The 13,675-nt window shown below is 53.5% G+C and overlaps 2 protein-coding genes across 6 annotated transcripts in view; one reads left to right on the forward strand and one right to left on the reverse strand.

Moving 5' to 3' along the window:
- Window positions 1-39: 39 nt before the first annotated feature.
- On the reverse strand, window positions 40-8,161 carry AKT1S1 (AKT1 substrate 1). Of its 4 annotated transcripts, XM_019658212.1 has the most exons (6): window positions 8,095-8,161; window positions 7,606-7,751; window positions 3,761-4,146; window positions 2,645-2,722; window positions 2,383-2,552; window positions 40-1,050 (listed from the first exon to the last, which is right to left on the reverse strand). In XM_019658212.1, exons 2-6 carry the CDS (start codon window positions 7,656-7,658, stop codon window positions 907-909), a joined length of 831 nt encoding a protein of 276 aa, XP_019513757.1. In that variant the 5' UTR covers window positions 7,659-7,751; window positions 8,095-8,161; the 3' UTR covers window positions 40-906. The 4 variants fall into 4 exon arrangements, with proteins under 4 accessions (XP_019513757.1, XP_019513756.1, XP_019513758.1 ...); XM_019658211.1 differs by lacking the exon at window positions 8,095-8,161 and having other exon boundaries at window positions 7,606-8,088; XM_019658213.1 differs by lacking the exons at window positions 7,606-7,751; window positions 8,095-8,161 and adding an exon at window positions 7,201-7,587.
- A 514-nt stretch (window positions 8,162-8,675) lies between these two features.
- TBC1D17 (TBC1 domain family member 17) overlaps window positions 8,676-13,675 on the forward strand; it is a 13,151-nt gene continuing 8,151 nt past the window's right edge. For both annotated transcript variants that reach the window (XM_019658197.1, XM_019658196.1), the window contains exons 1-3: window positions 8,676-8,798; window positions 9,225-9,323; window positions 9,546-9,620. In XM_019658197.1, coding sequence (XP_019513742.1) covers window positions 8,778-8,798; window positions 9,225-9,323; window positions 9,546-9,620 — 195 coding nt within the window. In that variant the 5' untranslated portion in view covers window positions 8,676-8,777. The remainder of the gene's footprint in view (window positions 8,799-9,224; window positions 9,324-9,545; window positions 9,621-13,675) is intronic.

Consider the following 13,675-nt stretch of genomic DNA (forward strand, 5'->3'; position numbering starts at 1 on the left):
TCAGAAAGTTTGTTGAATGAACATCCATAACACACATACTCATTTGACAGAGGTAACTCTTTAATCTCAGAGCGCCCCTCCCAACTCGCGATCCCCACCCCCCACTCTCTCCCCCACATCAGGGCCGGAGAGTGAGGGCCCCTGCCCCCCACCTTGGGTGGAGGAGGGCCCTGTAAGGCACCTGTGGGGGTGAGGGGAGAGGGACGGGAGCTGGTATCGTCCTGGATGCGATGCAAGGACGGGCTTCAATTGGCAGGATGTTATGGGATGGAACCAGTTGAGCATGTCACAGGCAGGGACAGGATTGGGCCATCCCTGAGGAGGGGGCTAGAGGGATCAGTTGTCAGGATTTAGTAAAAACCCTAGCCCCAGTAGTGTAAAGAACGTAAATTTAAGGCCACAGGCCAATCCTGGGCACAGGAGGGCTTGGCCACGCCCCGAAGAGGCTGGAGCCAACCAAGTAGAACTCAGGTGGTGAGTCTTGGGACATTTTGTCAAGACCCACCAGACTGAGTAGAGGGCCACCACCCAATCCTGGGGCCCGACTGTGCTTTCAAGGATGGAGCCAACGCCGTGCGAGCAAAGCCCTTGTCACTCGGCAGAAAACGATGAAATCAACCCATTTAGGGCTTAGAACTAGCCACGCCCATCCGGGAGCTAGCTAATCCCTTAACAGAAAGGATCTGTCGTTGGGCAGAATGAGTCAACGGACCCTACTGGGAACCTGCTTAAGTCCCGCTCCGAGGCGCGGACTCGGGTGGTGGGCTGGAAGGGCGGCGGCGATTGGCTGGGACTGGGGCTTAGGCCGGTCCCGGATCTGACTCGGATTGGCGGGCCCCGGGGGCGGGGCGGGGGTGTAGTGTGGGACAGGGCGGATGCCAGGCCAGGAGGTTCCCTCCCTGGGCCTCAATATTTCCGCTTCAGCTTCTGGAAGTCGCTGGTGTTGAGCCGCGGTCGCGGCAGGTCCCCGAAGACCTGGGTGTCCTCAGCCTCCCGCAGCACCAGGGCGCGCATGCTCGCCGCGATGCGGTCCAGGTCCGGCGAGGAAGGCTGCGGAGACAGTGGAACGGACAGGGTCAGCGCCCGCAGTGGCCCCAACCCCGGAGTTCAGCGCCAGCACCCTGGGCTCCAGGTCCCCTCCCAGCACTTTTGCTCCTGTGATGCCCACGGCCAGAAGGCCCTTCACAACTTCACCCTGTCTTGCTCTATATAGGGCCCTCCTTCCCGACTCAAGCATCACCACCTCCAAGGAGCCTTCCTGCCCTTCCAGTTTCTCACAGTGGAAGTTCTGCCTGTCTGCTGGCCATCAGGTTGTGTGCACCCAGGTCTCACGTTTAAGGATTTGGGTTTGGAATTCAGTCATGTGCCAATTAGGCCTGCCATCCACTAGCCGTCTACAGGATTTCACCCCTGTCGAAGGATTCAGTCTGCCCCTCTGAAAAGCGTCTAAGAAAAACAGCACAGTGACTGCTCAGGAAAGGTGAACTATCGTGTTGCCAGTGCTGTATAGAAAGGACCCCTCTCTGTGTTGGCCTCCACTTGGGTGGGGTCCTGTAATTGTGCCTGCAGCCTCAGCACTTAGGGCTACCTCCCATATAGAGCCTGTCACCCTGAGCTGTGCCTGGCCCCCAGCAGAATGGGAGAGGCCACCGACAGAAGGTGGACCTGAGCCCCGTTCAGGGACCAGCCCAGGACCCAGCACTAAAGCCTCAAATGCTCAGTTAATTAACTGTTTCCACCAGTGGCAAACAGAAACAGCAGCAGCTGTTGGACCCTGCCAGTGTGTAAATGAAGACACTGAGAGGAGTCATAGTAAAGGAGAACCAGGGGATCCAAGGCTTCCTCCCATGCAGCCCATAGCGCCTTTCCAAAAAGCAGCTAGGTTCTTGGGGAAGTTACATGTACTCTCAGTGCCTCAGTTTCCCTTCTGCTTCAGGGAGCTTCAGTGTTGGGCAACGAGGGCCAACCCCAGGCCAGCCTCAGAACTCCACATGTGGGATCATGTTGGAGTAACAGAGGACAAGAAGGGATGGGACAAAACCCAGGTAGGCCAGGAATATTCGGGGTGGGGATAAAAGGTGATCGGACCTCTTTGAGTCTGTTCCCCCTTCTAGAGGGGACACCAAAATCCTTGTGCCTTGCCCGCAGCATGTATTCTGTAAATGGAGCTGTTCCTGGAAAAGAGAGAAGGCTTTCTCTACAAGGCACTGGGACCCAGCATAAGGCTGCAAGAGTTAGCATTGCACGTCTCTGACCCAAGAACCTGCCTCGTGAGGTAGGGGGAAGGATTAATCCTGTGAAATGTGGCATCCATGCCTGAGGGCTTCCTGGAGGAGGTGGTTCTGAGCCCTTCCTGCCACCCTCCTCCCCTCTGCCCCTCACCGGCCCGTTCTCCTCATCCGACGACCGTGCTTCTGTCCTCTTCTCCTTGAAGGGCCAGATGGGCACGGACACAGGCAGGGACTTGGCGTATTGCTGTGTGGGCAGCGCTGAGACCGGGGGCACTGAATAGGCTGGGGGGCCAGCGGGGGTCTCCTCGCTCAGGCTGCCATCTACAAGACAGAGTAGACTTCAGCCTGTCTCTGCCTCCATCCCAGCCACCATCTCCCAACCCGGGGCCGTAGGGAGAGCCTGGGACACTCACCGTCTGTGCTCTCAGGGTCCGACTCACAGAAGGGGGGCAGGTCCTGAAGCGTGGCATCCTCATCCATCACAAAGAGCCCTGTGGGTGGCATTTGAGGCCCAGGCCAGTCAGGTCACCTCCACTCCACACACCCTGGCCTCCAGCCACCGCCTCCCGACTCCTGGCATTGGCCAGGCCCTTGCAAGCCTCAGGGCTTACAGAACTATTATTCCCACTGTTCTGGTTATCTGTCTGGTCATTGGCAGAAACAAATCCAGATTCTGTCTGTTACACCCTCAGGTGAAAGCAACTAGCTGAACAGGAAATCTGTAAGATCTGTTTGAGATGAAATGACCCAAAATACAGGCTGAGAGAAATACAAGATGATTATGATCCCTGTTTGACAAACAAGGACTTGAAGGCCCAGAGGTTAAGCTACTTGCCCAAAGTTTCTCAGCTAGTAAGTGGTATCACGGGGGTTTGAAACTAGGACTCCTGGCTCGGGAGTCTGTGCCCTTAACCCTATGCAGGTTTTCTCTAGCAACAGGGAGGAAGCCAGCCATTGGCAGTAACAATAACAAACAAGTAACTCCTATTCATTGAGACCCCCTGCACACTCCTACTCACTCTTCAAAGCCCTAATGTTACAGTCTTGTCTCTAGGGAGCATCCAACCTCCAGATTCCTTCCCAAAACTGCCATTTGCTTCCTTCTGACTTCAGCTGTTGCTTGCACCCCTTTAATTCCTCTTTGTTCTCACAGGCATTAAGTACTCAAGTTTGGAAACAACTCTTATTCTGCTCATGCTCCAGCTTAGGACACCCCCTCCCAGCCCCACAGCCTTCACAGGGCACTGTCTCATGTCAGGACTCCAGTTCCTTTGCTCAACAGGGAGTCCCTTGAGAAAAGGGCCCGAGTTGGCTTTGGCCCAGCACCTTTCAGCAGAGCTGACCCCGGGACACAGAGTAAGGAAACTGAGGCTCAGAGAAGGAAAATGACTTGTTCAAGATCATACAGGCAAGGCAGATCTTTTGAGACTCCAGCTTCCACCAAACCTCAGGGCTCAGACAAGCAAGTCGCACCCCTTCAGGATGCCAAGCTGAGAGCCACCCCAGTCCCTGCCCTCTGCACCTCTTACCTCCATTATCACTGACGCCCAGCCGCTCCCCAGAGGTCTCTGTCTCTGTCAGCTCATCTTCGTCTTCCTCATCTTCCTCTCTGGCCAGGGCAGGCCTGGGTGGGCTCCGTGCGGGGCTGGATGGCTGTGGTACTGGTGGGGGCACGGGGGGCCGGGCAGTGGCGGCAGCCCTGTGGGCCTGGGCGATGTCCTGGAGGCAGTGGCGGGCAGCCTCGGCTAGGGCTCCACGGCCATGGGCTGCATAGGCGCAGGGGCCTGGGCGGGGTGGCGGAGGTGGCGCAGCGGTCAGCAGCACCAGCTCCGTGCCTGTCCGGGCCCGGAAGCGCTCGGCAGCCCCCACCACAGCCTCCCACAGCTCTTCGGGGCGCCCCGACGCCATCCAAGCCCTGCAGGGCAGAGCAGGACAGAGGGGGCTGAGGCCGGGCTGACTGTGCCATCCCTATCCAGCCCCATGTGTCCACCTGTCCCTGGATGCCCCTCCTATCCCTCCCATTGACCTGTCCCAGTCGAGCGCAGCGTCTTTCCCACTACTCCTGAGAATTCATCCCCATCCAGGCTCAACCAGCCAGCACTGGCCTCTCCTCTTGGCCCTGCCCTGTCCAATATGGGAGCCACCAGCCACAGATGACAAGGAGCACTTAAGATGCAGCGGGTCCAAATGGCGATGTGCTGTGCGTGTGAAACCCACCTGGGTTTTGAAGACTGAGTACAAAAAAGTAGGATGTAAAATATCTCATGAGCAATCTGACGGTTGATTACATGCTGGAATGATGACATTTTAGACACACTGGCTAAATAAAATATATAGTGAAAATGAACTTCAATGTGTTTTCTTTTTACTTTTTAATTATGGCCTATGGAAAATTTGAAGTTACATGCCTGGCTTGTATTATATTTGTTGGTCATTGCTGTCCTGCCCATCATCCCAGCCTCGCCTGGCACCTCCCAGCTTCCAGTGAGACCAGCACACAGCACCATGGAGGTCCTTCTATACCTGGAGATGAACCTGCTCCTCCCCAGCATCCCCAGGACAAGGTCACAGCCCCTCAGCCTGGAGCACTGGAGGGCCTACCGGTCCGGCCCCACTCCCGGCCTTACAGCCTTCCAGACTTCTGAGGACAGAGGCCTTTAGTCAAGGCGCCCCCATCCCATACCTGCACCACTCATCCTCTATTTACCTGTCAGTCTTTCCCTCACTCCTATAGGGTCAGCCCTTCCTTGCCTCATGGACTCCAACATCTGAGCGACCCCCATTCTTGGACATATGTCTCCGGGGAGTACTTTCTGGATCCATCTCCCCAGCCAGTGTAGGAGCCCCATGTTGGGGCCTGTTGGGTTCATCTCTGAGCCAGTAGCCTTGTGCAGCACATGGCAGGCCTCAGAGCGGGGCCGAATGAAAAATGGTGTGCAAGCTGTTGTCTGCGCCTGGACTCCACCCTCAAAGCTTTTGTCCTTCCTACAACACCGTTCCGGCAGTTCCTCTGGAAGACTTCCCTGATGTCCCAGGATGGAGACGCCTTCCCTAGACCCACAATGCCCTGGGCTACCTCCATTAGAGCTTGTGTCACTCGAGCTTGTAACAGTTGTACCTCTGCCTCCTCTATCCTACTGTGAGCAAACCAAGATGAGGGATCTGTGTCCCCAGGACAGGTCTGCTGTAAGCGGACAATCTGCTGGACAAATCTCCTTATGAGGTGAGAAGAGCAAAGGGCACATGGGCTAGCTTCCTGCCCTTCTGTGTGACCTGGCACCCTCACTGGCCTTCTCTGTGCCTTTCCTCCCCCTACAAACCAGTGGTTGAGCCAGGGCTGCTGGGCAACTAAGGAGCCTCCTCGGGGAAGAAGTGAGCACCCCGTCACTGGAGGGATTCAAGCTGGGTTGTGATCCAGCTCACCACGGTAACAGTAATTTGATTTCAATTCACTTTTGTGGCTTACAATCATAGAAGCCAGTGTTTGCTGAGTGCCTACTCTGTGCAGAGACTCATCTCACCTCCTACCTGACCCACCAAAGTGAGAGCTGTTACCTCACAAATAAGGCAACCAGAGCACGAGCCCTTGCCAGAAGCCAAACGCAATGACAACACAATCAGCACCTTTTCGGACAAACCCCACAGCAAGTTCATTCCGTCCTTCCCACATGCCAGCCAGGGACCTGAGTGTGTCAACGTTCTCATCCCACTCTCATCAGCCCTATGAGGGAGGAGCTATTATTGCCCCACTTCACAGTTGTAACTGAGACCCAGGGAGAGTCAAGATCTTGACCAGGGTCAGACAGCTGGAGTGGAGAGCTGGGGACCTGGATCTGGCAGTCTGCAGCCAGAGCCTGTTCTGAATCCCGAGCCTGTTCTGAATCCCGAATGTCTTCCTGCCTGCTTTGTGAGGAAAGATTTACGATCTCCTAGTCTGGAGAGGGAAAGTGAGGCTGAAAAGAGCTTCAGGCACTGGCCCAAAGACACACAGCTAGGAAGGGCAGAAGTGGGGCTGAAATTGCTGTCAGCTGGACTCTAAAACCTAACAACTGGGAGGTGCTCAAGGTCTCACAGCTCCTTGGGTAATCCCCATCTTATGAGGAAGGACGCTGAAGCTCAAAGCAAGGAAAAAACTGGCCCAAGGTCACACAGCCTGGCAGTGCTAGGCCTGGGGTTCTCACTTCTTTGGGACACCAGGATCAAACTCTCTGTCCTAGATCTTAGAGTAGCCAGAGGGCTGCGAAGAGTGAAATGAGGGTGAGTTGGGAGTGAGGGTCTAGAGCAGCGGTTCTCAACCTTTCACAGAGGTTGCCTAAGACCATCAGAAAACAAAAAGATATTTACATTACGATTTATAACAGTAGCAAAATTACAGTTCTAGAGTAGCAACGAAAATAATTTTATGGTTGGGGTCACCACAACATGAGGAACTGTATTTAAGGGATCATGGCATTAGGAAGGTTGAGAACCGCTGATCTAGAGCATGGGCAAAAAGGAGGAGGGCCACTCACACAGACTCTCTGCCATAGCCTGGGGGCTCTCTGGAGTCAGTTACCCAAGAGGAGAGTAACCAAGATCTGGGGAGTCTCCCTTCCCTTCAGCTTCTGTTGGAAGCCCTGTATCCTCCGAAGAACTGAGAAATGGAGGACCCCCTCCCCCAAATGGAGGAGTTTGAGATGAAGAAGAGAGGAAAAGGAGGTGAGTCCTGTCCCCCACAGGAGGAGTAAACAGAGGTAAGATGAGTGGCCTCTTAGGAGGAGGTGAAGAGGTGAAGTGAGAAAACTGACTCCAGAAAGAGGTGAGGAAAGGACAAGTCCCCTAAGGAACGAGGTAGCTAGTGAAACTCCCCTCCAACCACCTGTCAAGCTGCAAGTGCCCCCGCTCGAAAGTGAGGTGAACTGGAGAATGCATCCCACAGCCGGGGGTGAACGCCTGAAGTCTCTCTCCACCTCTCAGAGTCCTCCCTCACCTCGCCCGGGTAGCAGCAAAGACCCTCTTCTCTAGAAAGAAAACAGGAAATCCTGCCCAGGTGGGAAGCAGAACCGGAAGTCCCGCCTTTGGACGGGTGAGGGGCGCCCCAAGGCCCCCCCAAGCAACCCTCCGACCCAATGGACACGGTCCACAGTCAAGGTAAGGATCCTAATGGGTCTGGAGACCCGAAGGTAAGGCTGTCTAGGTTTTGCCTCGGGTCAGACACAACGGTTCCCTCCAGCTACCCCTTTCCAGCGCTCAGCGTATGGTCGCTGGGCGATCTCTTCCCTTTCATTTACGCAGGCCATACCCCTCCCGCTAGCGGTTCGCCCTCCCAGCGCCCCTCTCCTCCGGACCGCCAAGTCCTCCCCACACCGCGGTTCACAACGCCGCCTCCACTCACGTGCCCGTAGCCAGCATGGCCGACCCGGCGCCGTCGCCGCCCTCAAAAGACATGGCGGCGAGTTGCGTCACTTCCCCGCAGTTGGCCCGCCTCCACTCTGCATACTCCGCCTCTCTTTATCGGGCAGCCCGAAACCAAGATGGCGACTACAAGGGTTTCAATGGATAAGTGAAGCAATGGTGACAGCAGGGTGCCCATAAGAAAGATGGGGAAATGCTTCAGTTTGTTCCGAAACAAACCTAGACCATTTCGATTTAATCCCAAGAAACATGGCTGCCTTACACATACACATTCAGGACCACAATAAACTAAGGCAAGCGACCTGACGTCCCTCATTTATAAAATATCGACCTGTCCCACATACGTGAAGAAAAGCAGTGCCCGTTAATGACATGGCAGCCAGCCTGGCATCATTTGCCCATAATGTATACAGACACTCCAGCCTATCCCCTTTCAGCACCAAGACTGGCAAAGATCCAACATGGCAACCTTTCTTGCTTCGGGTTGCCCAACTTCAATATGGCGTCCCAGACCGCTTTCACTCGACTGTGACTCGTGAATTCGTCTGGGACCTCTTCGTTCCGGGGATACTGACGGCTTCATCCCGTTAACCCGAGTTCCTCAGCACCTCTTTTGCCGAACACAGATTTTCCTTTCTCCGTTTCTCTTTTCCAGGACCTTGCAGTCAAGCCCCGCAGAGGGATGGGACTCCCCCGCGTTAACATGGCCGCAGGCGGCCCGCTTTAGCAGTGCCCTCAAGCAAAATGGCATCGATTGGGCTTCGATGCCAGTATACAATATGGAGAAAGTAGTAGGCATTCCGAAGCGTTTGGATGAGTGGGTGGAGCTCTTGGACCAGCGGGGGGAGCTCTTGGACCAGCGGGTGGAGCTCTTGGAGCCTCCACCTTGTTTACTTCTTGGAAACGACCGTATCACTGCGCTTGCGCACCCTCTCTGGTCTCCTCCACCTTTGAGTCTGCGCTGTGTAGACTTAAACCCTCGTGGTTCAACTTGGGCCACCCCATTCTGAAAGATGGTCACACCCACTCCTGTTCTAGAACAGGCAAGGGCGCTACCACTGTCTGGATTTGAGGGGAGTCTCTTATCCGGATATGACAACATGTTGACCCGGAAAAGGAGGGAGACGGGGCAGTGGGTCCTGAGACGCGGCTATGGAGGGAGCCGGTTACAGGGTGAGTACTGAGTACGCACTCTTTCGCTTCTATCAATGTGGGACGCCCCCGCGACCGTGGTCTGCTTTTCCCTCAGGCTGTGCCGGAGCTCTCGGAGCCAGGCCGATCCTTAGCAAACACAGCATTCCCTGATAACGCCCTGTCACCCTTGTTTTCAGTGCCCTAAGGAAGATCCATATGTTTTGGCCCCGCCCCCTGAGCAGCTGAGATACTCTTCTGGGCCCCGCCCCTTTTGGAACACCATTCCCCACATCTCTCCTCTCTCCTTCCATCCCCCAGTATCCCAACGCCTGGCTGGTATTCCCGGGCCTCGCCCCCTGGGGAATAGCTCCTCCCTGGGTCCGCTCCCATTGGCTCCCTCCTGGGCCCCGCCCCCTTTGGTGTCTTTCTATGCTGGGGCCCCGCCCTTCACGTTCCTATCCCCAGGTGGTGTTTGAGAAGGGAAGCGTGTACCTGCACACCAGTGCCAAGAAGCACCAAGATCCGGACTCCCTCATCGCCGGTGTTATCCGTGTTGTGGAGAAGGTGGGCTGGGATGGAACAGGGCACGGGCAAGCCCAGAGCAGGATGGAGGTGGCATCTTTAGGAGTATGGTCTGGTTGTTTGCTATGGGACCTTAGGAAGACTGAGACTGGAGAGAGAAGCAGAGCTTTGTCAGGCTGAGGATTCAAAATTGGGAAGAAGTTGGGTAATATGGTTTGGGGAGTTAAGACGGGAGCCCTTCTAACTCCTTCCTCCTTCCTTCAGGATAATGATGTTCTCCTACACTGGGCTCCTGTAGAAGAGGCCGGAGATTCCACCCAAATCTTCTTCTCCAAAAAGGTAGGTTTCCCTTGCTCCCGCCTTCTCCACTTGGTTTTTTTCTAGGTCCAGGCAATGGAAGGCATTTGAAAGAGCTGGGTACAATCCCAGACCTACCCGTTGGGGCACGTGTGACCGTCGTTGGTTTCCTCCACTCTGTGAAATGAGACCAAAGATGCCCATTCACAGAAAGAAAGCAGACACTCTGAGGTTCACGGCCATGGGGACAGCTACCTCCTTTGTTTCTTGAGAGCGCCTTGCCAGGACACAGGAAGACAACTAAGCCTGTGGATTTGGGTTCCGTGTCCTGTTAGCCCATAAGAACTTGAAGAGGTGTGGCATCTCTTCTGGGGCAATCCTGCCATCATGTCCAGAAAGAGAGTAGGACCTGACGAGGCGACTCACTGTTTCGACAGTACTTCTTCCTCCCCGGGTACAAGACGTTGCCCTTCTCATTACCAGCTGGCTCCTGAGGTTTCTTGCAATTGCCAGGCCCTGTGCTGGACGGTGCTGGCACCCAGATATGAGTCCAACCTAGACCCTGCCGAAGCTTTCACACCCATTCTATTTTTGAGAAACTGAGGCACAATGAGAGGAAGCCCTTTTTCTAAGGTCAGAGAAGGTAGGAGGTGTTGGAACTTGGGTTTGAATCCAGATACTCTGATTCTAGAGCCCCCACCTCTTCCTGGGGAAACAGACATTTGGGCTGGGACTCTAAAGATGAGAAGGGGGTGGAGACTAATTCAGGGATGGCAGGAGGAAGTGTATTACAGAGCACAGGAAGTGGGATATCTCTGGATATCCCACAGGAAGAGGGGTTTGCTGCAAAGGTGGTTGGTCCTAAAATACCAGACTCAGAAGCTTGGATCCTGTCCCAGGGGCCCTGGGGAACTATGGGAGGAGAAAGGTGTGAGTGCAGAAAGCCCTCTGGGAGGGTGGCATGTAGGAGATGGACCAAAGGACCAAATGAAGGGAGATTGGAGGCGAGAAGGCCAGGAAGGAGGCTGATGTGATGGGTCAGGGAGAGCGGATGAAGCTTCATTGGGGGTTGTGGGGTTTCATATGACCTAGTGGGGTACAAATGGAGATTCCAGAATGCCCCACCCCCACCCCAGGGAGTTGGGGCAGAAGCAACCAGGATTTTACATTTTTCACCAACCTGGGAGGCAGCCTGAGTGCCTTTCTTGAAAATATTGCTGTCCTCCTTGGCACTCCTATGTTTGAGTAACAGAAATCCACTGAGATGGGCTTCAGAACGCACACGTGCATTCATGATACATTCAGCTCCAAGGACCACAAAACTGGACCGATGACAAGTTAGGCAAACAAGCTTGTTTCTCTCATCTCACAAGACCCCAAGAAGTAATGGGGCTGCTGGCCTTGATTGGGGATGTCAGGGCCTAGACACTGAGGTTCTCCTGTGATTGCCCTAATAGCTTTTAAATAACTGCTTCAGTTCCAGCCACTGCATCTACCTTTTAAGGCAGGAAGAACGGGACAAGCAGGGTGCCAATCACATCTGTCCTCATCAGAAAAAACGAAAGATTTCTCAAATCCGCATCAGTTAGGAGTAAATTTGGTTGTGTGTAACAGAAATAGCAATAACAGTGGCTTATGCAAGATAGAAGCTCATTTCTCTCCAATGGAAAAGCCCAGAAGTCAGTAGTATAGGTTCATGTGTCATCAATGACCCAGCTTCCTTCCATCTTTGCTCTGCCATCCTCTGCATGTCATATCCATCCTCAACATGTGTTCATCCTCAAGGCAGTCTCATGGTCCAAAAGGGCTGCTGGAGCTCCAGCCTTTTTGACTGTTTCTGTTCACTCTACTTAGTGTTGCAGGTTGGCTCATTAGCTCTGTTCATTATGATTACTCAAGGAAGCATGCTGTTAAGAGCAGCCACCATCTTAAAAGTCAGTGTTCCTTGGGCAGAAGGAAAGAGAGCTCTAGAAGTCTTCCCCTGGCGATTAAACAGTTCATCCTAGAAGTGATTTATGCCAACCCCTTGGCCAGAACTAGTTGCACAACTCCACCCAGCAAATAGAGTTTAATGAGCTGTGACCCTGCTATGTGCCTGAGAGGCAAAGAGCTGCACATATTTGTCGGATAGCACTGATGTTAACATCAACAAAACCATCTAGTTCTTCACGTCACAAAACATGAAGGGCAGAAATGGTTTGGCAGCCTTGTGGACAAGTGCGCCTGCCAGTCCTTGGCCCTCATGGCCCTAGTTTACTGCCACAGCTCCACATATCAGTCTCTCTCGACAGCACCCAGAGGCTAGCCTGAACCTATGGGAGTGTGTTCAGTCCTGTAGGTGCCTTTTTATCAGGAATTGCCCTTCCTCAAACTCCCCCACATATGTCCTCTCAGCTCCCACTGGCCAGAGTTGGGTCCGTAAGCCACTCAAAACTGCAGGGAAGGCTCAGAAAGCAAAATACAATAGGGAGAGTTCAGCTTGTGTGGTGGGAAGGGCTCTGGAAGCAGCAGCAGAAATGGCTGTTGGGTAGACCCACAGTCTGGGTCTTCCTGGCTTCATTGCCCTAATCATGCAGGGTTTGTTGCAGGAGTCACAAAACACGCTGGTAATTTTAAGCAGCAAGGGATTAAATGCAAAAAAGTGGAGCCCTGCTGGATTTTTTTTTAACCAGAGCTGGAGGAACAGGACTGACACTCCAGAACTGACCTTCCAGGGGAGGGAGCTGCCACCACTGCCAAAATGAGGGCTGTGGCTCGTGGGACTGTCATTGGAGCTGTGGAGTTCAAGAACACTACCATCAGTGCCGTTACTCAGCCCCACAAAGCTAGTGGCTGGGACCTGGAAGACTGAACTGTCCCTCTCACTGCCCTTCTCCATGTGCAGGAAGATGGAGATGGAGATGAATCTCTGGCTCATCAGCCAAACACGGCCAAAGTGGCAGGAAGTTGCCATCTTCTAATGTCCGCTTTCCAGATCTGAGTGCAACTGATTGGTAGGCTGTCTTGTGCCGGGCGCTCTAGCTGCAAGGGAGCCTGGGAAATGTAGTTTTCAGCTTTCCAGCCTTTGCCATACAGGAAGGCACACCTGCTGTGAATGGACTCAGTTGCTGTAGTCCTCACACACTTTGTTCCCTCCCTGCCTTCCCCTATGGCCCGTGGCCAGCACCATCAGTTTTTATTGTTTTTTTAAAAGATTTTATTGGGGGAGGGAACAGACAAGTTGGTGTCCTTTAGTTCTTCAGTCTAGTTGTGGAGGACGTCGCTTCACTGGCCCATGTTGGTATTACCATTGCTTTCTTCCAGGGTGAGGCAGTTGCTCGCGGGCCATAGGACGGCGGCTCACAGCAGCCCAGCTCCAGGTCAAGCTGTTGTTCACCATCCTAGCTGTGGAGGACGCAGTGTCACTGGCCTTTCATGTGGCATCGGAACCAGGGCCCTGCTGCTCAGAGCTGGCATCCCAAGCCAACTCTTAACCAGCGCAGCAGTTGGCCGGCCCATGCACCATCAGTTTTTACTGCACTCTGACCCTCAGCATGGCTTCCCCTGCACGATTTCTTGAGCTTGGTACAGTTAGAGCAGCCACTGCTGGTGCCATGCTGAGCACTTAATGTTATTTTCATAACAACCTGTGAGCCAGCCCCTTTGTTTTTTCTTACTGTGATAGAATACACTTACCATAAAAAAACCCTCAATTTTATGGTAAAATTTAAGATTTTCAAAGTGCATGATTCAGTGCTTTTCAGTATTCACAAGATTTTGCAGCCATTACCAGTGTTCAATTCTAGAACATTTCATTATCCCCTAAAAGAAACCCTGTACCTGTTAGTAGTTGCTTCTCATTCTCCCTTCCCCCAGCTCCTGGCAACCACTAATCTCCTTTCTGTCTCTGTAGGTTTGCCTAGTCTGGATATTGCATATATATGGAATCATACAATTTGTGGTCCTTTTGTAACTGGCTTCTTTTACTTAGGATGCTTTCAAGGTTCATTCTTTTTTTTTTTTTTTTAAGATTTTATTGGGGAATTGGGGGAAGGGGAACAGACAAGTTGCTGTCCTTTTGTTCTTCAGTCTAGTTGTGGAGGACGTTGCTTCACTGG

This window comes from Hipposideros armiger, unplaced genomic scaffold (assembly GCF_001890085.2).
Source record: "Hipposideros armiger isolate ML-2016 unplaced genomic scaffold, ASM189008v1 scaffold_283, whole genome shotgun sequence".
Taxonomy (NCBI): domain Eukaryota; kingdom Metazoa; phylum Chordata; class Mammalia; order Chiroptera; family Hipposideridae; genus Hipposideros; species Hipposideros armiger.

Coding starts and splice junctions, on each gene's coding strand:
- AKT1S1 (XM_019658212.1), bottom strand. CDS start 7,658: ATGTCTTTTGAGGGCGGCGACGGCGCCGGGTCGGCCATGCTGGCTACG. Junction 2,553..2,644: donor GGACCCTGAGAGCACAGACG/GTGAGTGTCCCA, acceptor TCTGTCTTGTAG/ATGGCAGCCTGAGCGAGGAG. Junction 1,051..2,382: donor CGGATGAGGAGAACGGGCCG/GTGAGGGGCAGA, acceptor CTGTCTCCGCAG/CCTTCCTCGCCGGACCTGGA.